At 37.0% G+C, this 26,767-nt stretch overlaps 1 protein-coding gene across 1 annotated transcript in view; it reads left to right on the forward strand.

The window, feature by feature from the left end:
• The window catches only part of LOC145664466 (meteorin-like protein), a 389,001-nt gene extending 364,474 nt beyond the window's left edge, over nt 1-24,527 (forward strand). The window contains exon 4 of the mRNA XM_081731166.1: nt 23,650-24,527. Within this exon, the coding sequence (XP_081587292.1) occupies nt 23,650-23,975 (326 nt within the window). The 3' untranslated portion in view covers nt 23,976-24,527. The remainder of the gene's footprint in view (nt 1-23,649) is intronic.
• Nucleotides 24,528-26,767: the final 2,240 nt, after the last annotated feature.

Below are 26,767 nucleotides of genomic sequence, written 5' to 3' on the forward strand. Positions count from 1 at the left end.
TCAATACTGTGATAATGCTATGCCACAGGCAAAAATTAGTAGTTTAGATTAAATATGAAACATCTCTTGTGAAACAAAATATATTATGACTTTAAAAAAAAAAAAAAAATAAAACAAACAAACTATAAACACTCTACATTACATGAAGCAAGAATAAACCTTTAATACACTTAGATTACGCGCGCTTTATTTCAATTTCTACTTTTTGTTTTAATGGCCTATATCTTTAATATTATAAATTTTTCTCTATTCAGTTACGTATTGAGTTGTGCTTTTTGAGGTAAATGACTTTGATTGATCACACTAGAATCATACTAGCGAACTTTATCAATATTAGGGAGGGGAGGAGGGTACTGCTTCCTTGCCGACTTGCTCCAAATGAGTCCTTGGAATTCTTTTTAAGCAATAATTCCACTGGATAAATATAGTAAGAGCCCATACTTTTCTGCTTCCGTTTAAGCCCTTGACGAAGGTTGTCCGCTGTGACGCACTTGCGCTCACCACTATAAAAAAATTCATTGTAATCGTCGTACTGAGTAAATCCCCTACGTAAAATAATATTGTGTTTCTGAACTTTAAATTGACGATAACTAGATAAAACCCTAAGTTGTAGGCATGGCCAACAATCGTCAAACGACTTAACTGCGTTACGTATGATTGAATAGATTACTGTAGGCTACTACCTCGTGAGGCACTTGATTCTTAAACGAAACCTCCGCGCCGCGTTTGCAACAAATTCGAATCCAATTTTACATGGTGATCGTGGTGTTAGTCGACTTCCGACTGGCGAGCTCAGGTCTGACCGCCAAGCAGCAACGAAGATGTGATTTCTCACCATTTTCTAGTTCTTGCATCCTTTCTGCGTTATAAACTGGCAATACAATAAAGATAACAATTGCAACTATAGTTTACATCATAATTTTTTATTCTTTGTCGTGGTTATTTAAAGGTAATTCTGCTAATTCAATTGCAGTGCAAGCATTTTGCTTTATCATTATGGGCAATATGTATTTAGCAGCATTTACTTCTCATTTCGTTTGTTGTCCTTCTATGGACCAATTCGCCCCCCCCCCCCCAAAAAAAAAATGTTAAGTTCCTATTTTATTTCTGCCGTTTTAATTAGTTTTATATTAGATATTTTAAGTTTTTGATATAAAATTCCGTTTTACAAATTGTTTACCAAACTGTTTTGCAAAACTTGTTGAATGCAAGTTAGCTGTAAAACATCACATTCCAGAGGAAATATGACTTCTTGTATATGCTTTCGTCACCCGTCTGCTGTTTTACTTGGCCTTCTTGTTAGGACATGCTTTTGAAGCCTTTAGCAATGTTCTCGCGGTTTCCACATATACTTACCAAGCGAAATCTAATTTTCATGTTAAAACGGTGGATGAATTTATGTATTCTGCACTTTTTGTGTTCTTTATATATACAAACCATAAGTCGTATCCCTAACAGTGATAGATTTATTTACTTGCTTTGATCAACGTGCTTTTGGGTCACTTATCTCCCGCCGGAAAACAAATCTGGAATTTTTATACGAAAAAGGCATATCCCATTGGCTTAGCCACGAGGGAGTTCCAAACTGAGCATAAACATAATTTATGTCCGAAGGCATATAACAAAAATACAATTATTTGCTTAACTATTTTGTGGCAGGCTATTATGTGACCTAAGAACCCTGTCAATTTTTTCCCTGTTATATTTATACTGCGCGTTATTAAATATGGTTTATTTAGTATGATCCTTACTTTAAGTTATTCCCTAGCTTATAGTACGTAGGTTGTATAGAATAATATATCTATTTCCATTTATTCACATACATTTAGATGGTCATTTTACTTTTCATATTTTCCATTTGCGTGTATTATTAAATAATCATATGCTCATGGCAAGTTGTGTACCATCCAAAGATTTAAATTCATCTAAGCTCATTAATATGTGAAACATATGCTCTTATACCTACTCGATTACACAATTAAATCTGTCCCCTAGATTCGCACTAGTCCATGCAAATTTAATATCTATACTAGTCTTGGATACTTTTAGAAACCGTAAATTCCCTTATTATATTATTTGATATGCTAAATGTTTACTTATTACAGAACTTGAATCCGCGTATTAAAAAAATTTAGTAATTTACTTTTATGTATTTTGTTGTATTCCTCCTCCTTACCCTAGGTATTGTTGCATGTGATGATCAAGTCTCACTCCCCAAGGCTCCGATTTTTTTTTTTTTTTTTTTTTTTTTTTTTTTTTTTTTTTTTTTTACACGTATCGAACTATTTCATTACTCATTTTTATACTTCGATTGTCTAGGGTTGCCCCTGTATTATACTAGGACATGTTAAAAAAAAACTCTTATTAATGCTATAAACTTATTTAAGGATACCCTAGCCACTCAAAACACGGCGAGTTTCGATACGGTTTAGTTCATTAATTCTTCAGTTGTCGAGCCTCTTTATTTGCCTTTTGCCATCTTTTCCTACATACACTCTTACCCCTCTTTCCTGGATATAGATCATCATAGAGCCAAGATGGCGTCAAGCTCGAAGTCGATGCAAAGTGGTGCTCTTATTGTTTACCTTTTTTTCGTGGTTGTGTGTAGTGTTTATATGCGTGCTCTACTGTCTTCATGTAGTATCGGTGCTGTGACTTTCCCAAGTGAAGCATTGCCAATGAAACATGGACTGAAGTGTAGTGGAAGATCATTTCATTTTATTGCTGCTGCCTTCATACCAAGAGGACCGCCATGTGCTCTCTCTGGTACTGCTAACAGTGACGGAGGAACTACCAGTGATTTTGTGCCAAGGTATGAGTCAAAAGCAAAAAAACAGTGCCTTATTCTCGTTTGTTTTCTCCTCCTTTGTGGTGATATTCACGTAAACTCTGGCCCACCCTGTCCATATTACACCAGTGCTTTCAATATATACTATCAAAATGTTCGTAGTATTAAAAACAAATTACTTGAGTGCTCATTGAACCTAGGTGAGATAAGGGAACTGGATTGTTTCGCAGTGACCGAATCGTGGCTGAATGAATCAGTGAACGACAGTGAAATTAGCTTTTCTAATAATTTCACCGTTTATCGTAAAGACCGCATAACTCGTGGAGGTGGAGTGATGATTTGTGTAAATAATAAGTGGAAGAGCAAGAGAAGACTGGATCTCGAACGGAATTGTGAACTCATTTGGGTGGAAGTATTTATTCCAAAGCGTCGTTCTGTGTTTATTGGGTGCTTCTATAGGCCGCACAAGAATGCCCCCCAGCACATCTTAGAAGCTTGCCATGACTCACTGTTACATGCGTTGTCACACGGTGACGTCATCCTATTGGGTGATTTCAACCTTTCCATCACGTGTCAGGACAGCAAGCATGGCGTCGCTAAAGATGGAAACGAGTTATTTCATGGACAATTTTATTCATGGACTTGGTCTAGGTCAACATAATATGCATAATACCCGCAATAATAGCAATCTTGACTATATTCTCTCTAATTTAGAACCTCGTTGTGTTGTCCCATGCAGAAATCTTTTTCCCTCGGATCACGATTCCTTGGATGTTTCTTTCGATTTCCTCCCCTCCACTGCTACAAACCAGCCCCTCAAAAGTAGGTCACAACTTCTTTGGAAGAAAGCCCCCTGGGGCGACATCTGCCGGGCTATTGAACTGTTTCCTTGGTGTTTGCTAGAGGTAGGAACTGTTGACGACGCTGTGGACTTATTTACATCTGTTGTCCACTCAGCCATAAAGGACTTTGTGCCGGTGAAAGCATCAAAATCGAACAGGTTTCCGGTCTGGTACGACAATGAACTTCGTAAACTTCTTAAAAACAAAAAGCTTGCCTAGACTCTATGGAAATCACATCCGAGTGACTACACATACAAAAACTTTGCTAGAATTAGAAGTCTTGCCAAGAAGGTACAGCGGCGTAAATATTTTGAATACATGGACTCAATTGGTGATTTTACTGTTAGTAACCTTAAAGTCTTTTGGTCTGTAATTAAATCTAGAACAAAATCTCCGGGCATACCGGCAACAGTTCAAGATGAAAATACTGAAGCGAGTGATGATCAAAGACCCGATCTCTTCAATAACTACTTCTGCAAAACATTTACTTCCCTTCCCTCTACAACCCATCTCCCCCTCTCCACCCCGGGCGAAGTTCTGGCTCTCTTGCTATCGTTATCTCCACATAGATCACTTGGACCTGATAAAATTAGTCCTCTCTTTCTCAACAAAACTGCTTCAGTTATTGCGGTTCCTTTATCTATCTTATTCAATAGATGCTTCAAGGAAGGGTATTATCCCACCAGTTGGAAACTAGCTCACGTGACCCCAATATATAAATCAGGACTTAAAGATCATGTATCCTCCTATATGCCAATATCTCTTCTTTCTGTAATATCAATTATCTGCGAAAAAATAATCAAAGACAGGCTACTTATATTCACCTCACCTTACATCCATAGTTCTCAGCACGGCTTTCTACCGAAAAGCTCAAGTCTCTCAAACTTTCCTGTGCAATCAAATGTATGGATAACAATACTCAATTAGATGTTATCTACTTTGATCTCTCGAAGGCCTTTGATTCTGTCAGTCACATTCATCTTCTTCATAAACTCTCCAATAGATTTAATGTGCATGGCGAATTTCTCTCTCTAATCACAAGCTACTTGAAGGACCGTAAACAGAGAGTTGTTCTTTCAGGGGCGACTTCTAACCCCCAACCCGTGATCTCAGGGGTGCCTCAGGGGAGTGTGCTTGGGCCTCTGCTGTTTGTCCTGTATATGGATGATCTCTACACGCATTTATCTGCTCAACCTAGTGGCCTTCTGCTTTTTGCTGACGATTGAAAGTTATACAGAGAAATATCGTGTCTCCATGACATAATTGCTCTACAGGAAGACATAAATTACCTTACAGGTTGGTGTGAAATGTGGCACTTGAAACTCAACAGTAAGAAATGTGACAGTATTACTATTACTTTGAAAAAGTCTCCTGTTTCCTCCACATACCATATCAACGATTCCCCTATCACACATTCTGCTAGTCATAACGATCTTGGTGTCATCTTTGATTCAAAACTCACCTTCTCTGACCACATCTCCTCAATACTAAAGAATTCAATGCGCATGTTGGGACTTCTTTATCGATTCACCGAACTACGCACTGTTTCTTCATTATCAACTTTTTATAAAACTTTAATAGCGCCCAAGATCGAATACTGCTCTCCCATATGGGCCATGGCAGCACCTACACATCTCTCCAGACTTGATTCTGTTCTCAATTTCTTCATCGCTATAGTCCGTTTTCGTGTTCCTGCACTTCGAATATTATCTAAGAAGGAGCTCTTGCGACATCTTAATATTCAGACTCCTGAAATACGCAGAATTATCTCTGACCTGAAATATCTACATAAAATAGTTAATGGAAGCTTAAGATCGGAAATATTACTTCAGGAACTATCCTTACGTGTCCCTTCCCGCATCACCCGGAATACCCACCTATTCCATCTTGCCCGTCCTAGGTTGGCTGTTATACAGAGGTCTCTTTTTTTATAGAATACCAAACTGTTATAATCAAGTAACAACTGATGTAGACATTTTTTTCGAGCTACCCAGTGTTTGAAAGAGCAATTAAACGAGTTTTGATGGAAGAGTTTTATTCTTACACTCTTTTTTTCTATGTTGTTGTTATTGTTGTTTTTTTTTTCTTTTATTAGCATGTCCCTGTGTAAAATGGCAAAGTTATGCTGTATCTGGGAATTTGTTCAATAAATAAATAAATAAATAAATAACAATACATTTCGTATACCTTACAAATACTTAGCAATGGCATGCATAGTTTGGAAGTTTCTTAATATTATAGGACATGTTATGAGAATATCTTGTGCCACCTCGGGCAAACTCACGGGCTCGCGGCAAAAATATTCAATGACTGACTCACCACACACACACACACATATATATATATATATAGGGAATTGACAAAAATATAGAAACACCTGGTGTAAAAGATGTAGCCATTTCAAACACGCTTTTCGTCTGAATGGTAGGTGTCGCTGCTGTCCCCGCCATCTTGTGAGGTATACAACCTGATCAATCGAACAGATAGGCCAGTTACAGTTCAGCAACCGGTCCCTGCAGGTTATCGTGAATCATGTCTGAGCTGACAGTTTCGAAGAGGGCAGGTCGTGGGTGCGCATATCGCTGCTTTCGTGACAAAAGTAGCGATAATATTTGGTGTGTCAAGAGACACAGTCTCGAAGATCATGACTGCCTACAAGTGTTTCGGAAAAACCGCATCAGCGAAGCACCAGCGTGGACGCAAGTCTGTGTTGCGTGCAAACAGACACACATTGGGAAGGATTGTAATCAAGCAGATGACCTCGGCGCCGAAAGTCTCAGCTGAGCTGAATACAATGCCTACAAACTCTCTTAGCGTCAAAACAGCCAGAACTCCACAAGCAGAGTATTTATGGCATATCTGCAATTCCCAAAACCACTCGCAACTGTTGACCATGCTGCTATACGGAGACAGTGGCGCAACGCCCATAGAAACTGGACAATGGATCAGTGGAAAACTGTCATCTGGTCAGATGAGTCTTCCTTTACATTGTTTCCAACTGCTGGACGAGTTTACGTGTGGAGAACGCCAGCACGAAAATGCGATACAGACTATTATCAAGAGTGAAGCACGGCGGTGGTTCAATGATGATTTGGGCAGCCATATTCTGGTATTCTGCCGGACCCATCATCACCCTGCATGGACATGTCACTGCAATGGACTACGTTACCATTTTGAGCGACCAGTTGCATCCCGTGGTGCAAAACTTTGTTCCCAAATGGTAATGCCGTATTTCAAGATCACAGACCCCCTGTTCATATAGCTCACATCGTCGAAGACTGGTTTGATGAGCACGAAGATGAAGTGTTACATCTACCGTGGCCTCCGCAATTGCCAGACCTCAATATCATTGAGCTCTTGTGGTCAGTTTTGGAAACCAAGGTGCGAGCCTGCTACTGACCACGTCGTCTCTACAACTCGCAACTGCTTTGGTGGAAGAATGGTACAACATCCCTTTGACAACCATACGCGACCTATATATCTCTATTCCCCATCGACTGCAGGCCGTTCTGCGTGCCAAAAGTGGTCCTACTGGCTATTAATAAAGGTAATGTGCAATTTTTCAGGTTTCCGTATTTTTGTCCCACCCATGTGTATATATCTCGGTAATAGTTAAGGCCTTTATAGTTGTCTTAAAAGGGAAGATTCACGAGTTTTATCAAATTTCCGCTTCCTCTGTTCTACTAATATCACTAGTTCTCACATCTCGCGTGCTGTATATTCATTCGGAAAGTTCTTTTAAATCGGTAGCTCTGAGTTGGAGGAAGTAATTTAACCATCTGTTCATAACGTTCATATTTCGGTGTCTCAAAGTAGAATGCGGCTTCACTGCTGAGTTTGTTTAATGCTATTGAAACTTCTTACTTTGTGTAAAGTAGAATGCAGCTTCACTGCTGAGTTTGTTTAATGCTATTGAAACTTCTTACTTTGTGTTTAATTTACATGTTGTCATCTATTACTGTTCAATTGTAAATTCCTTGTTGTGTTTAGAAGGAAGAAGTCAAATAGGCAAACACTGGAACGTATATATATATATATGACTGGAGATTCAAATCTCACCTAGAATTCATTTGCGTTCCTCATTTTCATGTTTTCTCTCTGGTTGATCTTATCCGATTTACTTGTGGTCTCTTCTCCGGCCGGACGTTGGTTCCTTAACTTATAAACAAAAACGATCTTTGCGGAACCCATTTCTGCTTTGCATGAGTTTGAGTATGATGTTTTGATACTATTGTGAGTGTAAAGAAGAACGAAGTTCTTTACTTTTTCTGCACAGTTGTGATTTCATAGAATTTTATACGTAACTAGTCATATGGTTCACACGTTTGGTTACTCGTTTCTACTTATTAAACCTTCTACACCTATTTGACATATACTTCCTCTCTTTCTTTGGTAACCAGTTGCGGGCATGTGGTCCTAGGTATTGCCTCTTATAGCTCGTGTCACCTCCTTCTATTGGATATCAATCCCCTTTTCTTTTCTTTAATTTTTCAGCTATACTCATTCTGCTTCATTTCCCCATTTTCTTCGTTTAATTTGGTATAAAATATATTTTTTTTCTAATTTGCTCTGCAATTATCCCTTATTTTCCTATATAATTACGTTCCTATATAATTGTAAATTTTCATTGTTCTATAATAATATCGAAGTCATAGATTTTCAATATTGTGCTATTTGAAACAAGGGCAGGATACTGAAATGTAATGTACTTATTTTGATTAAACGTGTTTAAAAATCGAAAAAAAAAGTATCTAAAACGATGCAAATAATAATATTATGAGATAATGAATACATCATGCATACTTATGAAGATAGACATTCTCTGATAAATGTTCTAAATAGGCCCATTATAATGAACATATGAAAATCATATCACAGTGGATAAATAAATGGAACCTCAAATGAATTAAAGAAAATAAATTATAAAAAAAAATTACGTTATATATTACTATTTCACATCATCTTATATTACTTAGGGTTTTAGTGTCAGTATAACTCCTCCAATTTAGTCAATCTAATTATTTTTAATTCTTATTATATTAAGGTGGATCACTACCCGGAAGTCAGTATAATCATTAGTTCATTGCCTTAACCAACGCGTAAATAAATGGCACATATAAGTATTACACTATAAAATAGAGTTATGCGTCAGCTACAACATGATGTACTATTTTCTGTGCTTATGTATTCTGTTAGCTAAAAAGTAACATATAAGAGGAAAACTTGATCAGTTTTAAGATGAGTACGCAAGATGGCGCTTGCTGTTAGATTTTACTACTCCTATGCTCGGTTTTATGAAATTTTTACTTATAAGCATAAATTATTTTACAAGTAGTTGTCTCATTACGGAATATGGATATTATATTACCATTTTTCGTGTTATGTTTTACATTTTATCCAAATATTATTTTGTGTTTACGGAAATAGTGTTAGCGGCTGAATATCATGCTTACGCAGGACGCCATAATGCTTCGTTGCCAAACTTACATGTGTACTGTTGCAGTCACAGTAGTAAAGCAATTCTTTGTTAGCGTTTGAAGTCCAGAGGCGAAACTTGCGAATTGTGACGAGGAAACGGAAGGAATTATATATATTTAACTGTTTGTTTCCACGTAATACAAAGATAATAATAAAAAGATAGTTTATTTTGATTATCATTTTGAATGTTAAATATGTAGCCTAATATATGTTCTTTCTTTTTCTTCTTTCCTTTCCTTTCTTTCTTTCTTTCTTTATGTTTGCTGAAACTTAATTCGCTTAGGTAAAATATTATATCTTCTTGAAAATAATCTATATATGTTTTTGAGCTTTTATACATACACGAATAGTTGCCTGAACCCGTTAGTGGAAAATAGTAATTAATTCCACTTACTAGGGAAGGTCGTGAGGTGTTACTCTGACTTCATATTGATACTATGCTCAGTCGACTCCTTTTGACATATGAAACAATTAGGCAACCGGAGAAATCCTCGATCTCAAGCTTGTTCGAATTATGGGCGTTAAAATTTCAAAATTGAACAGATTTTGAAAAAAGTTTGAAGAAACCATTTTTTGAGATACACGCTTAATTTTTGTTACTGGGGTATTTTCTTGGGTACTCGACGGAATGGTGAGGTCAAAACGTACGCATTTTGCAAGATGAGAGAACTTATTGGGGAAGGGTTGAAGGGTAATGTAGTCTTACAACTTTCAAATTGCATCCTATTTGGCACACCGGGTAAATAGGCTAATAAAATTTATTTGAAATCAACTGTATTGTCATTCAAAGGTCACTTTCTGTGTGGCCACCTAAACATTAAACAATGACATTTGTGTCCCAAACGCTTTGCCGCGGGACTAACTTCAACGCGACTCCCAACTCAGCCGGCCTCTGTGCATTGTGGAAAAAATGAAATAATTCAGTTTAACATCCGATGATTATACCCTTTAGGCTAAGGAAGACAATGATTAAGGCAAGTGAATGATTATGGAAGAATTGAAGGAATGATAAGAAGGGAGGAAACCGGAGTACTCCGAGAAAACCCATGGACATGATAAAATCCATTGTGGAAGACGGTGTTTCAATATTTCATCGCTAGCCATTTTCTAAAATTTTCAACGGATTTCAATGGCGATGTTTGAAAATAGTGGCCAAACTTCAAACAATATTTTACGGTATTTCGCGAGAAATGTGACCAAAAAACAAACAATCGGCTAGAGATGATGTATGCAAACAGTAGTTTTCTGGAAAATAAAAGTCACCTGGTTCACGACTTTGAGCGCACATTTTTTTCATTTTTTTCTTCTTTAAATTTTTCGGTCTATTTTCTCGTTGATTATCTTAAAATAATTCCTGGAGCTTGACCAATATTTCCCCATAATCGACATTCCAATTGCTAAAAACTAAGCACATGGTTAGCGATGATGTATTAGAGCACCGTATTCTCCGATGCATAAGCATAGGCCGAAAGGATTCGGAGTACCGCGGCAGGGCAAGCCTGTCTAGCGCTGCTCGAGCTGTTTGGACCTAGCTACAGAAGGGGAAGAACCAAGCCAGTAGTCAGTCCAAAAATGCAGGGGAGCGGTAGAAGTTAGGGAGGCCGATCAAACCATATTATATAGATCATCACATATTATTGTTCATTTGCAAGCTTATCGTGAAAATTTTAGGGGAGCAGTAAAAATTTAGGGAAAATCCGGCCTCCTAGACCCCCCGAGGATACGAGCCTGGGAAGAACACAACAATATAGATCATCACAAGTTTAATTATGAATATCACGTCGTTCTTCATTGAATTTTGCACGCCTGGCAAAGCGTTTCCAAGACAAATGTGATTGTTGAATTGGAAGGTGGCCACATAGGAAAGTGATATTTGAATAACAATATAGTCGAATTAACTAACTAACTCACTCTATGGCCTATGGAACCCGGAGGTTCAACGCCGCGTTCACAAAAGCTCTCCACGGACTTCTATCCTTGGCTAACTGCATCCAGTTTCTACTTTGTATTCCCATCTCTGCGAGATCCATCTTAATATTGTTCTCTCATCTGCGCCTAGGTCTTCCTAATGGTCGTTTTCCGATTGGTCTTCCATTCAAGACCTTAAAAGCGTTTCTACTTTCTTCCATTCTAGCTACATGACCCACCCACCTAAACCTCCTAGACTCCCAGTATGCCAAATGGGAGGCAATTTGCATGATGTAAGACGCCATTACCCTTCACACCATTCTAAATAATTGCCCTTATCTTGCAAAATGCATACCTTTTGATCTTATTACTGTGTTGGGTATCCAGGAGAACTCCCTGATATCAAAACTGTAAAGTCTATCTCAAGAAATGGTACTTCAAATTTTCTGCAAAATCTGTTCAATTTTGAACTTTTAACTCTCATAATTCGAACACGCTTGCGATCGACGATTTCTCCGGTTGCCTAATTGTTTCATATGTAAAAAGGCATTGACTGAGCATAATATCGAAACGAAGGCAGAGTAATATCCCGCGACCTTCTCTACTTAGTATTTAAAAATTCATAAAACTGTACAGCTTGAATTGTTGTTTTTTTTTTTTTTTTTCCTATAATGAAAAGAAAGTATTCAGACCCTATAGCTTCACTTGAGAAACGGAACCACTCATGTTGAAATGCAAATCCTTTTCTACTCCGGAGCTACAATGACTCCGTGGTAGAGCATTGACATCTTGTATGCGGGGTCACTGGTTCGATCCCAGCTTAGCCAGGTGAGCTTTTTGGTGGACACACACCATGTGTGTGTGTGGATTTTCTCAGTTTCTTTGTGCTCCTACTTTCTCATTCTACCATTTAATTCATTCTTATCATCACCGTCTTGTTTAGCCTATATGGCATAACCAAGAGACATGATTTTTTTTTTCCTGTAACGTCCTATCATTGTGTTTCGAAGGAAAGATAGAAGGTGATGATGACAACGAACGAAATGGTTGAATGAAAGAAAGGGGGGGACCCGGAGGAAACTCCACTTATGGTTTGTCCACCACAAAGCTCACTTGGCGCGAGCTGGGATCCAGCCAAAAACCTGACTCACTAGAAGTGAGTGATCTATGTCTAGCTCTTATTGATCCAATATTCTGACGCATATTATCTGTGAATTCCGATTTGTAAGTGATACTTTACCGCTTGCGGTTTCAACATAAGAATAAGGAGCGGAGATGGAACCCATGCTTGGGACGCTAAATCTATATCAACAAATAATTTCTTGTTATCGCTTACCGGTTTGCTCTATGTAAATTGAAAGTGTGATAAGGGGCAATGCAGAGTGACTGGATGAAGTAGCCACAATCATTGGCATAAGTCACTGTTCAATATGTAACATTATCCAAGCTGTGCTCAGATTTTGGAATTTGTGTGCCAAGATGGTATCACGCCAGTTGATAGACGAACTGAAGCAGCGATGTATTGATGTGTCACGAGATTTTGCCACGCCGTAAACGAGAAGGTAGTAACTTTCAGAAGAGATTCGTTACTGGGTATGAAATATGGGTACACTACTACATTCCGGAAGTAAGAAAGCGAGCATGCAATGGCAGTATCCATTATCGGACACAACCATCTACAGGAAAGTGGGTACTTTCTTCTGGGACCGAAATAGCACTTTCTGCAAAACACTTGGAGAAATGAAGTAGGTTAAATATACTAGATTTTAATAAAATTAGCTGTAAATAGCTTGGTAGATAGATCACCTCTGGTACACGAGATCGCTGGTTCGATCCCACTTTTCGCCAGGAAGACTTTCTGTAGGACCCATAGTGTGCATGGATTTTCTCGGTGTTTTCCCACGTCCTTCAGTCCACCATTTCGATAATCATCATCACTGCTCCTTTTAGATTCGAGTTATAATCTTGGAAAATTAAAAATAGCGCCTTCGGCACCCTAACACCCGTGCTAATCGCGTTTTTTACTCGCTGCGGGAACTTATGCAGAGTCATTCTGACGCGTGATTACTCAAGAGTTCGACTAACATATGTTTCCTGCAGTAGTCAGGTCTTTAGTATGACGCTAATCATACGTCAAAACGACTCTGCATAAAGCCCTATCTTAGATTCCTCATTCCACGTGGATTGTGGAACAAAATCTGTCTATGTAAGTAAGCAACATGGTAAAAGTTGGTGATAGTTTTCATTTAACGAAGCCATGTTTGGTCCAGAAAACTCTGGAATTTTAGCCATAATGATTATCATCTCGGTAGCCACTCCAAAATTGTAGGGGGCCCGGCTGAAGTTAGAGGTGGCTCGATCCAACAATATTATAGTTCATTACCATATTATAGTTCACTTGGAAGCCTACCGTGAAAATTTTAGGGGGGCCCGGCCCGCCTAGACCCCCCTGGATACGGGCCTGATGATTATGCCATCTAAAGTAAAGTTACACTAAGACATTCAACTTACAAAATATATGCACTGGGGAACACAACTTACAAAATACCTGCACGGGAATACAACTGACAAAATACCACGCTTGAAGGAACTAAACACTTTTCTATCCATAACGCATGTGGCAACATCGCATGTACCGCAATGTGCTCTGCCATCTAGTGTGAAAGTTTTACCCTAAAGGTGAGTAGCGATCCAGCTTAATTCTTATTATTTATTCTTCATACCTACATTTTAGTTTATCTCCTCTGAGACTTCATTACTACCTTCCTGTGGACAGTAGTGTTTTAACCTTTTTAGCTTTACCAAATGCGATTCTAGCAGGTTATGTGCCGAGATGATTCTACAGGTATTATTGGGAAAAAATAGTATGAATTTTGATCATTTGGACTTCCATTCGAACTTTGTTCGCTCTGGGAAAGCTGATATATCACTAAGTCTCTTTCCCGCCAATTAATGGATCGGTCGGGATACTCTGCTCCTCTTGCCATTTTCATCTTTTCTTTTGGGGTGTTGCCTCTTGAAGGGCTTTACGAATTAAATTCTGCTGCTATTGATGTTTCGTGAGGATATGGCTTAATATATTCCATGGAAATCTCGTCATCCGATATGCCCTTTTCTTCTGAAGAAATTTCTTGAGGCGGTTTACCCATCCAGTCGGCGTCTTCTAGTGTGCCGGTTCGATGCTTTTCCGTAACTTCTTTTTTCTGTTTCCTCTTCTTCGATCTTCTTCTTTCTTTCGATATGTATTTCATTCTTGTAGTCCTTCTATCCTGTTGACTCCTAGGACTTAATCTCATATACTTGGGTCGTACTTTTTTTTTTTTGAAGATCGAAATCATTACCCTCTACTTCACTGCTTGGAGAGTCTTTCCGTCCTTTCGACGCCTTGGGACGGGTGAAAGTTACTGAAGACTTCCCTCCTCTTTTTTCTCCTCTGTTTTCTAAGTTGACCTCTTGTTGTAGTGTTGATGGGCGCTGACTTCGTTTCTAGTGTTAGCCGTCTTTATACCGTTGCAAGCCCCATAGATTTAAATAATGCAAATTTGGAGTGGAATGCACATATTGATTTGGATCTGTTTGTTGCACATTTCTAGCTGGCCTACTATTTTCATTGTATATCTGTTTTCCACTGTGGTTATATTTAACCAGGTCATTGTGAGCATATTTCATAGGCAATTTGGATTTTCTATTATTTTCTCGCCATGTAATATGGCTTACTTTATTCGCCGATGAAATGTGTACACGCTTACGTTCTATTTTTCAGAATATATCCTACTAGTGAAGTTACCTTTCTCATTTACTGTCTCGAGGAATTTTTTGTTTATACTTCTATAATATTTGTCACGGAAATTCATACCAAGAATAAATTGATACTGCTCAGAACCGATTTCCATCACGGACATGTAATAAACCGTCATATTTTTAATCTGTAGCTATCATTAAATTGATGTTGTATATTAAGATGAGGATCGGTTTTGATAAACCTTCCGAAACTCCTGTGACCATTATGGTTCCACGTAACCTATTAGAAACAGAGAAATTATCAGTAAGGAGCGTTGGAGATATTATGCTAACTTGTGCTCCTGAATCGATAAGCGCTGTTGCAAATCTTCCATCAATCCAAATCTTAACGGTAGGGAGTTTTTCCACACCAAAACCTATTCCATACGTATTATGGTCCTAATTTGATTAATATATACAGAGTGACCCAAAATATTATGAATGTAATTGATTATTTACAGTGATAATGTCGTCCCCAAATTACTTGGTTATAGGAAGCGATCTCACTTGGTAATTTGAATGATGTAGCTCGCGTCGTCGTATAATTTCGTGTTCGCACACATGACACTAGATAAGCAGCCCATTCTTGCCAGGTTGTATTATGTGTTAAAATCTTTCGTAAACTTATATAATACTTTCGATCTTAAACCCATTTTGATTCTCTGCTTAATTTCTAAGTCGGTGATATTTCGTCTAATTCTCTTTAGATCCCTTGCTAATCTATATATACATTTTGTGCTGGTTTCGGACACAGATCATTTTCATCATCTGCACATCATTTTCTAGCCGGAAAGTTTTTTCACTATGTGGGAAAGCTTTTATCAGCTCTGTGATTTCTTCAAATGACATCTCTGCCAGTTTCTCTTGCTCTCTCATGTACTAATCTTACGCACACTGATTAAGAAACGCAAGATGTCTAATCTTCTGATGTTCAGAGCTAGTTTGAACGCTTCTAAAAACATATGCGTGCACTAGAACCTAGTATCAGTGAACTTCGGAACCGGAATTAGGGGTACATATTTAACTTTCTCTTCCTCATTAATGATTTCTTAATGATCGAATGATCACTTGGGATTTCAGGAAACTTCGTAGATTGGGTCCATGTTTTGTATCTGATCGTCTTTGGGTCGCGCTTGAAATTGGAGCCTGCTGTGTCTCCTGTGGTATTTCCTAACTAGAAGGAACCTACTGCTCTTTTGTTTGGGACGAAACTGGTAACTCGTTATCATTTAGTTTTTTTTTTTTTTCTTTTTTTTTATCCATCAGTGCCTCTGCTCTAGAGCAGCGTTTCCCAACCGGTGTGCCGTGAATGAGCCGCTGGTGTGCCGCGAAGAAATCGAAATTAAATTATTAATTCTATAACAATCAAATTGCAAGACATAGGGAAAAATGAAAATTTGTATTTAACATTACTATGGACCTCTACTACGAATCTACAATTTTAAGTTTCAGACCTTGTTACTTTTCTGTACATTTTTAATGTTGAAAAAAGTATTTGTTATCATTTTATGACCATTATTGCTTTTATTGTTGCAGACTATTTCAGACTATTTAACTTGAAATTTTAAAATATCATTCAATCCTTTCGACAAACCAAACATGCATGTAAATTATCTACATTTCTGTTTTAAAAGAACAAAAGAATTGTTTGTTTGTTCGTTCGTTATTTAGTGATCTTCCTTCTTATTGAAAGGTTGGATACAGTTTTCGAAAAAGAAAGCGTATGTTTAAAAACCTGAGTCCAACATTACATTGCAATTGTTTTCTATTTTTAAATTACAATAAAAAAATAAGCATAATGATTAACCACGGGGGAAAAACCAGTGATCAACCCTTTTCTCTATGAGAAGATTAGTAATCACAGAAAAAAGTACCACGGTATTTTATAATTACAAATACGGAATAATATCTATGAGTGTGCCGCGAGAATTCAAGTTATACCCGTAGTATGCCACAAGTTGAAAAAGGTTTGGAAACACTGCTCTAGAGGGTCTCTCTCCCTTGTCTTCTGACTGTTCGGGATTCATATCAGGTAACCATACCGATGGCGTTGCTTCCATGGGCGGTATATCTTGCTTTATAGTAGTTAAGTGATGACCTTACACTGGATAATTCATATCAAATATGTATTCCATTTCAGAAGGACGTGGTAGTTTTATTTTAACCATCTCTGAGACTCGATCAGAGTAGTCTACTTCTTGTACCGGATGTCCCGCCTTGTCCTGGTCGTCCACAAACGGCAATTTTATATCTGTATTACGAGGTGTGGCAATTAAATAACGAGACTGCCCATCTCCTGTAGCGTAGGATCGTGGGGGGAAGGTAGCTAATGATGTGTTATTGATCTTGAACCTTCATGAGCATCCACTGTTTGTTTCATGATTTTGCATGAAGAGGACAGTGTTCTGTAGTAGATCCGGAATCATGGTGAACAGTAAAGTTGAGCAGCGCATTAACATCAAATTTCTGGTGAAATTAAACAAAACACCGACGGAATGTTGTGCATTGTTAAGAGGTGTATCGTGATAATGCTATGTCACGTGCGCGAGTTTTCGAATGGCACAAACGATTTTCAGAAGGTAGGGAGGAGGTTGAAGATGATGAACGGCCCGGCCGCCCTTTGAGTTCAAGAACGGACGAAAATGTTCAAAAAAATTAATGAACTTGTGCGGAAAGACAGACGTCTGAGCATTCGGATGATCGCAGACATGACGAACAGACAGTAAGAAATTTTGCATGACATTGTAAACATGACAAAATTTTGTGCAAAAATTGTCCCGAAAAACCTCTCTCAGGAACAAAAAGACATTCGAAAGACCATTTGCTCTGACGTCATGAAACGACTCAAAGCAGAACCAGACTTGCTAACACGTGTCATCACATGTGATGAAGTATGGATTTTCCACTATGACCGCGAGACTAAGCGTCAATCCATGTACTGGAAAACTCCTACATCGCCAAGAATGAAAAAAAGCACGAATGTGCAAGTCGAAAGTGAAGGCAATGCTCATAGTTTTTATATATATATATCAGGGGTATCATCATGACTGAGTGGGTTCCTCAGGGTCAAACGGTGAATCAGATCTACTACAAAGAAGTCCTAATCAAGTTGAGGGAAAGAATAAGGAAGAAGAGACCGAATTTGTGGAAGAACGATGCATGGATCCTCCACCAAGACAATGCGCCTGCCCATAATGCCCTTTCTGTAAAGCAGTTTTTAGCAGCCAAGCGCATTCCTGTGCTCGACCATCCTCCGTATTCCCCAGACTTGGCTCCCTGTGACTTTTATCTATTCCCAAAAGTAAAAGTGCATTGAAGGGAACACATTTTCAGTCTGTGGAAGAGGTGAAACGAAAACCGGCAGAGTTGAACAGTGTGACATCTGATGGCCTACAGCATTGCTTTGAACAATGGAAGGCACGTATGCAGCGGTGTATAGATAGGGGAGGGGAGTATATTAAAGGGGATAACAGTCAATTGTAACTTTCTTTGCAATACATCACATTTATGAGGCCAATCTCGTTATTTAATTGCCACACCTCGTATTATTTCTGCTTCTTTGATCTCCAATTCAAGTGATGTGTGGTCAGTTTCTAACTCGTTTGCCTCTGCTCGATTGGAAGTTTTATTCAATTGCTCTCAGACAAACTCGTATCTACACTCAAACTCCGTGTTAAAATCCGTAGTGAGTTATTTTAGGTGCCTGCTGAACATATAACTGACAAGAGATAATCCAAATCCGTTTGTCCTTCCTTTTTTTAAAACTTAGCTCGGGACTCCAATTGCTAAATCTAAAGGCGGTAACGGTGTTTGTTTATGCTCCATACCAACTTCAGTTTGGGTGGTCTACGTGGTATACTTTTTGATGGACCATTCCCTTAACTTCTGATCAAAATCAACGGAAATGGACGGCTGATTACTCACTCCATAGCTCATAAGGCATTCTATCAGCACGAAAGAAAAATTATTTAACAAAAAAATATGAAATTATAAAAATGTTTAATCATTTTCATTCTACAGTAAAACTTTTTTTTTTAAGTATATTTACGATGAGTGGTTAGTGATTGATGGAAGTGTCTTGTTTTAACCCATCCAGAAACTGTTTTACTAAGAACAACTAAAATTTCGAAAAAAAAAAAAAAATATTTAACCTATCATAGAATGTGAGTAGTTTCTGAAATATCGAATATAAACAAAAAATGTACTGAATGAGGTCAAAATATCACAATTCGGGTAATTCTCATTTTTAAACCTTATTCTGTACAATGTTCAAGTTGTCCACTTGCGCAGACTTCGTTACGTTGGGCTCAAAGTTGAAAACTATATTAAAATTGTCAGAATTTAGTCGGACCAACTGGGAAAATCTAGCAGTTTCAAATTACTTAAAATTCAAATGAATTTCTGTGGCCTGTCTTCAATTATGTGAACATTTCGGAATCAACTGTGTCAGAGACTAAAATTTCCTAAAAATATCTTAAATATAAGAAAATGCCAAAATTATCACAACCAGTTCGAGTTTTCGCTGAAAACTCAATAAAACTGTAGAAGTATGCTAAATTGAGGCTAAACACTACCATTGGTTGGAATTCTCATTTTTCATTCTAGTGATAGACCGTGCAGAGACGAAGTTAAACTTTAAGTAAAATTTCATAAATTCCAAAATTATGTTAAAATCTTTCAAAAAACGCAGAAATTCAAATAAAATACAAAAGTAAACTAAAGTCAGATATCAGAACTTGAGTATTTATAAAATTTCCTATGTTGACCAGTTTAGCTAGTTTACTACTTCTCCCTACTTCAAGCACTTGTTGACTGAATGGGCGGACTTTGCGACAACATAGCGAGCTCTGCTGACTGTCAAGATCACGGACTGGGGCATAATTTGAGCATTTACACTCTGCTCTTTTCACTATTCGCACATAAGTGGAACCCTACAGCGGCTGCCTCAGCTTTCACTCTTTAATCTTCTTACATACTACTATGACTACTACTACTAATAATAAAAACTTCGTTCATAAAATTAATCACTATCACTTTACTTTCCAGTTGCATATAAGACAGATATATGGACTCAGAAAATTCTACAGGATCGCTACCTTAGCCAAACTAATTATAAGGAACGATTTCCTTAATATACCAATGTCACAACAGTCCACTAAGTTCGGCGGAGAAAAAAAAATCGTAAAAAGGGGTGTAGAAAAAGGTATGACAAGCGATGCAAAAACACGGAAGGGGCCCCCACCAGTTAAAAAGTGCAAGAAGAACTTCAACCTGGTGCCCCTTTTAAATAAACGACGAAAGAAGTCGTCGTCTCCACCACTTGATAGATGTAAGACACGTAAGGCACGCGAAAACTGGTGCCTCTCTCAACGGAAAAGACCTGGTAAACGACGTTTCCACTCACTGCGTTCTGGGTATATTATACAAATCCGAACCTAGTCCGGTTCATTAGATTATCAATTTCCAGCACCTTGGTCTGTCGTGACCCGAAATCGGTACATTCGTGTCACAAATTGCAGCTTTTCCTGTGGCTGAGAAAGTGATGTTTACGTTGTTGAACCTGAAAACTCGCGGAGAACTGTAAGCAAACTAAATATACTTGGAAAACTTAATTAGAAAAAGTGTCTATATGTACGCTTTGTTTGAACATAATTTCACTACTAAAATTAAAGTTTAAACAATTTATTAGGTCCTGTAAGAAATCGTTTACATCTAATCGTGTAAAGCCAACTACTACATTATTCTTTCTATCTATCTTTTGGTTACATACTAAAGTTTTAGGGTAAGCTCTCTCAAATATTACCTAAAATTAAACACTCATAAATTGCTAAAAATGGGTCAAAAACAATCATTAAGAATACTGCCTTGAATTATTACTAAATACTTGTTCTCTCTACATTGTTATTCGTTCTTGCATGTAGAATGGCAATAATATTTTTAGTTCGCAAATTAAAATAAAGATTGTGATAAAAATCGGAAAATTGAATGAATATCTTTGGAGGAGTCTTGGCTTAAGTAATGCAATGATTTAATCATTTTAGTAACTTCGGACAAAGGTGATAAAAGCTTAGGAAAATAAGAAATAAATCATTGAAAATTGTTTCCGAAGAGTGGAGAATATATAACGAAGTTACTTTTGCATAATTTTTCCTTAAACTCATAAGATTCATTTGGAAACTGAAATGTGATCACAAGTTGAATTGAGATCAGCTATGAAAATATTCAGCAGCAAGTGCAAAGCTGTCTTCCGGATATCGCGCCTTGTTCCCGTGAGGCGCATTGCTACAGAGTCTGTTTACACAGGCCAAGGAACAACATATCGGTTCACTTCACCGGGGACTAACCGAGGCTTGACTTCAAAGTCATCGCGGAATTTCGCGGCATTTCTGAGTCTTTACAAAGTGCCATTCTACGGAGTTAAAAATAAAATAAAATAAAATAAAATCATGCTTACTGACAAATCTTTACTTCGATGTTGCTCGGTCTGCATAGAACACAACGAACCCACGCGGAATCGCTGCACCCGTATTTATGTCCGCTCTTTTATAATACCATTTTGTTCCAGTCACCGTTTCTACAATTCCGGAGTGAAACTTTCTCTGCTTCGCCTCCCAACCCATGCGAAGCCAGAGAATTGTTTTTCTTATCTCAGGAAGTTCTAGCGTAGGAAAGAAATATAGTCATGATCGGTTTCTTCCTATATGGACTTTTGTCAAAATAAACACTTGTGATCCCCTCAAAATCTGTTGATTAAGAATCAAGGAATTCACAGATACTTCCTTAAATTGAAATACAGAGGACGTCGCTAATCCGAACGCGGTACCTAGAAGCTAGTGACAATACACTAATTCAATTTTCTTTGTGTGAAATCTTTTTTTTATTATTATTATTATTATTATTATTTTTTTTTTTTTTTTTTTTTTTTTTTTTTTTTTTTTTTTTTTTTTTTTTTTACAAAAGCTCATTCATATGTAATTGTTTGCCATACATATTTTTATTTTCCCTTAGGCCTATACAAGTTTTAAGTATGAGAGAACATTGTAATTTAGTGTACGACCAGGCTTTTTAGAAACATTAAATGTAAGTAGCCTTACGTACGGTATTGTAATTACTGTATGTACTGTATAACCACTGTATTGATAAAAGAGAATACCGACAGTATATTTAAGCCTAAATGGCTTTTTTTTTTGTCATTTTCGAAAATCCGAATTACTGTGGTCCCAATTAGTTCGGATTTTCGACTTCCTACTGTAGTAATTAGAGCATAATTCATTACTCGTTCTTGTCCTTCAGTCTTATTTTCTTTTTTAAACACAAGTTGTTCTTCCTTCCATTAGTTTGTCCTTCATCCTGCTAGCTGGGGAGAATAGCGCCAGCCAGTTTATTCTTTAGCTCGCCCTTTTCAGTGTAACCTCATACTCTTTTTAAAAAATACATGCAATTGTTATACACTTCTCACACGCCTCCCAAAACAGAGTTTGCAAAGTTTCATCACCTGTCCCAGTGGCTCTTCATTCATACAGCGGGTTTGCAGGATATTAAACCCAATGCCAATGACCCTTCATTCATACTGAGAGTTACAAGATTTTTCTCAGAGAAAGAGGCTCTGGGGCCTCTGTTCTGCTGGCATTCCGCAGTGCAAAATCCTACACCATCCATCCAACTAAATCATCGGTTCAACTCCTTTCTTTGCCTTTACTGTTCGTTTTAATAGCCCACAAGGAAATAAAAAAACATTCTTGCATTTTCCGCTATCTTTTAAGAGCAAAAAGAAACGAAGCATGCGATAACCTGTACCCTAATATTTCCTGCCCTTGAAAAATTCATTAGCCACCGAAGAGAAATGTACAGTTTTCTTTTATTTCATTTATCTACTATCAATGCACAAAGTGCAACACAGGTAAGGAGATGAAATTAAAAGGTATCCATTAAACTAACACTGTAGGAACTTAAAAATATTTAGTTTTCATACTATCACATTAAGCGCTACCGAAATAATTAGCTTCTTGGTAATTCAATGGTAGTGAAACCATTGACAAAAGACAGACATGAATCTAGTTCTGCTCCATTTGAATAAGATGATTTTTGTTTGTCATGTATTTGTATTTTCTAGCATCCAACTAGACTACAATCACTCGCTCTTATTAAACAGTTATTATCCTAAGTATTTTCAGATAGAAATGATTGCCGAATTCTAAGATATGACGTATTTTCGCAAATTTTATTCTTAAACAGCAATCAGTTCGTAAATATGTCCTCAAAAATGTTATCAAATTATATTTTAACATTAAATTTGATTGCGGTTTTTTTAAAAGATAAAAATATGTTGTGTGGGATTGAATAACTTTTGAAAATAATATTGATTGTTATATGAGAAGAAAAATTTGTTACTCATTTTTGATGGGAGATGAAATAATTTTTAAAAATCACTTTGTGTCCTTAATGTTCAATTAGTACTTAAAAGTGTATCCACATATTCCAACTTCTTTTATGCAATTCGTTTCTCTGGTACCGGAGGTTTCAGAAACATGATGATTAGGTAGATCGCTTATTAATTCGTGTGTAATTCCTTAAGACATTTGCGGAAGGGCCCTCAGCTTTCAATGTCATGTTTCTCATTTTTGGTGCTGTGTAACTCTGAAAGGAGGCATGTATCGACCCATGTTGATTGTTTTTTCTTTCATTAGACATAAGAAATCACCTCCCATAATTTTCTTATCATATTTCCATATAATATAAGGTATATAATGTAGAATGTATTCTTGTAAAATTTTACAGTCTGTATGGTATTAAAATGTACTTCAATTTGTAAACTATTTGCATTAAAATATATCTTTTCTCTGTGTTTTGCAGTGAGTCGAGGTATCATACGCACTATTGATAACTGGAAGGAGTTGGAGCTTTCAAAACTAACCCTCAGAGTAACTAAATTGCTGAGACATATTAACGAGTCTTCTTCAGTTGACCTAAGCAATATAATAGATAGTGAAATCGGTGATGCAGTTGTTGTGGTTCCTCATCATTGTGGAGTAAAACACGGTGAAGGAGAATTTGTGTTTATGGCTTACCGAAAGTTAGATGACCTGTATTTATCTTGTGCACCAAGACTTGAAGATTGGGTCATAATTGTAAAAAAGTTTAACAGAAATGGTTCAATGCATTGTGTCCTAAGTTCCTAGCAGTGTTAATTCAAGTTCAATTGCGTATTTCCTTTCGACGATTCTAGAAATAAGTAAAACAGCATATATTTTATGAGAGCATTTTCCTTTTCTCTTTTTGAGTAATTATACGGTGTGTGTAGGTATTGAAATACATTTCTTCTGCCAGAACGTGCCAATATGTATTGATACAATCTTTGTTGCCATAATACCGAGTGTACATAAATGAATATAGTAGTTTGATTTCTTTAGATTATCACTTAAATGAGATGAACCAAGTTGTTTGTGCGCTTTACCTTCGCAATTGAAATGTTGCAGCAGCGTAACAGCGAAGTTTTAACGCACAATATAGTCAGTAAGATTTAAACCTTGTTAACATTTTTAAGCTGTAGAGACGCATATGTAAGCATCATAAGACCTCCCATACTGTCATCATGCATTGCAAATTCACGACTGCTCTTCCTAACAGGCCTTTTAAAATTTCATAAGTAAGAACCCTATCGCCCTCAACACTCTCCTTAGACAATCTTGGTGGTCCCGTACTTTTACCCTTAGATACCCGGTCGTTTCAAACTCTTATACCAATAACGAATGTTGTTAACATGTGGTAGATCACGATTGAACTCCCTACGAAACGCACGTTAAACTGTAATAACTGATTTAAACTAGCAAATTCTAAAACACAAAATTCTTTCTATTCAGGAGTCTCATCTCCGTTACTGTCGTTGCTAAGCGGAAACAAAGGAAAGATACCTGCGTGCAACTAAAACCGTATTTCTTGCTCTTACAAACAGCTTTATACGCGTCATCAAAGTGGTAATATAATGAAATGAAACTTATATTCATTTATGTACACCCATTATTTGTAATTATATACATTTACAAATTCAATTTAGCATTATTGTGTAGTAGGCTAAGTACTTTTGTATCAGAGATGCAAAAATTTGTACATTAATATTTTAAAAACTTTCTCCATACTGGAGACCATTGTTACCGTGTAATTGAAATTAAAATGTACATTACTATGTGTAAACTAATTGTTTGTGTAAATAAAGATGATGAAACCCAAAACTTTTGCCTTATCTATAAGTGATACATTCAGAAAATATTCTTCAAGTTTAATTGTTTAGTGTTTATTCAATTATGATATTTTCTCATTTTTTTCAAAATTTCAGTGAAACAGTTTGTATGAAAATGGTATATTGGATATCGAAAGGGAACAAAATACTTTTTGCCAGTAATTATATGTAGATCCTACATAAAAAGTACATTACCGCGAACTTCGATTTTAAAGTAAAATCCCTGCTATGTTAATGGTAACGGAACCAAAAATGTTCTCAAACCTAATCAAGCGTTTTAATTCGGTTTTCTTCGAGAGGAGAACCGAAATATTTTTCGACGCATCCACTCTGTTCACGAATCGAAACCGTTATTTGGCGTACCGAGAACCGAATAGGGCTATTCCGGGTTTCCAATCCCGGAATACTTCAGACTGAAAATTGTTATTCTGCAATTGGAGCTTAACTGGAATTTTTGTTCACGTCAATTATGTTAATCTGTAATAATTATGAAAATAATGTTTGGAGTAGCAACATATCCTGTTCGAGGTGCCTAGTAAATCGCACGAGACATTTCTCAAGAACGAAACGAGATACAGTCTGCAAGTCTTGAGACGGGACAAACGCCTGAAACACGAGACGATTCGTGAAATGTATCGTCTCGGAAAACTTAGTCTAATTTTTAAAATTATTTCGAAAAAAATATTCACTCAGAAGGTGGATCTATCTCCATTAAAATCAATTTGTTACTTAAAGAATGGCTCAGAATTCTTAAACTTAAATTGTTAACCTCTCGAAATTATGCTTTATTGATTATCACATACAAATAGAGACTTGTAGATGCATTGTATATGCATAATTCAGTAAAATGTGAAAGTACTATTATTATTATTTAAATACCGAGTAGAACTTCAGTGAACACACACTGGGTGAAATTTTGTATATGTCACTAGCATACAATCTATATATATAAGTCCCTAGTAACTGACTGCTGACTGATCAATGCCCAGGCTAAACTGCTTAAGCTAAAAACTTCAAGTTTGCATGTGTGACGCAAGGCACTGCTAAGGAAGAATTTTTGGAAATTCAACGAGTAGAGGGGAATAGAGATAGCAATTTAAAATGTCCATATCTCGGAATTGAAGGTTAAACATGAAATTTGCTATTTGGACTTCCCATTCAAAATAATTAGACACATTTCAGCGTTTATTGATATTTATCGTAGAAAGGAAGAATAGGCTGTGGGAACAAAAAGTGTACAAGATTAAAATAATCGTAATAAGATGTCCGTATCTCTCATTCTCTTAAGGCACATTGTCACGCTACAAAAACTTGTAGCTGTCATTAAAAAAAAAAAAGAAAAAACATGCAACCTGATCTTTCTATTTACTCTTTAGATATTACAACTTCCTGAAAGCGAGAGAGGTATTTCCACCCATGCAGCACTACACTCTAGTGGACAAACAGTGAACCTCCTCATTAAAAACGTGTATTTTGGTGCACTTCCCCTCCCTGTCCAAAAGAATCTGTTGTTTCGGAAGCGGCGAAACTGTTTTTTTCTTTATGTCAGCGGAAGGGCGATAGCAGGTAGCAAACAAGACGTCCCAGAAAGTTACACATTGTTCAACTCCTTGCAAGATGGAAAAAAATGTTATGTGTCCCTTTCAAGACTGTGTTTACATGGTGAAATATGGTAGGGTTTCAAGATTTTTTTTTTATGACAGCTACAAGTTCTTGTAGCGTGACAATGTTTCG

The sequence above is a fragment of the Thermobia domestica genome, chromosome 11 (genome assembly GCF_964235325.1).
Source record: "Thermobia domestica chromosome 11, izTheDome1.hap1.1, whole genome shotgun sequence".
Lineage (NCBI taxonomy): Eukaryota > Metazoa > Arthropoda > Insecta > Zygentoma > Lepismatidae > Thermobia > Thermobia domestica.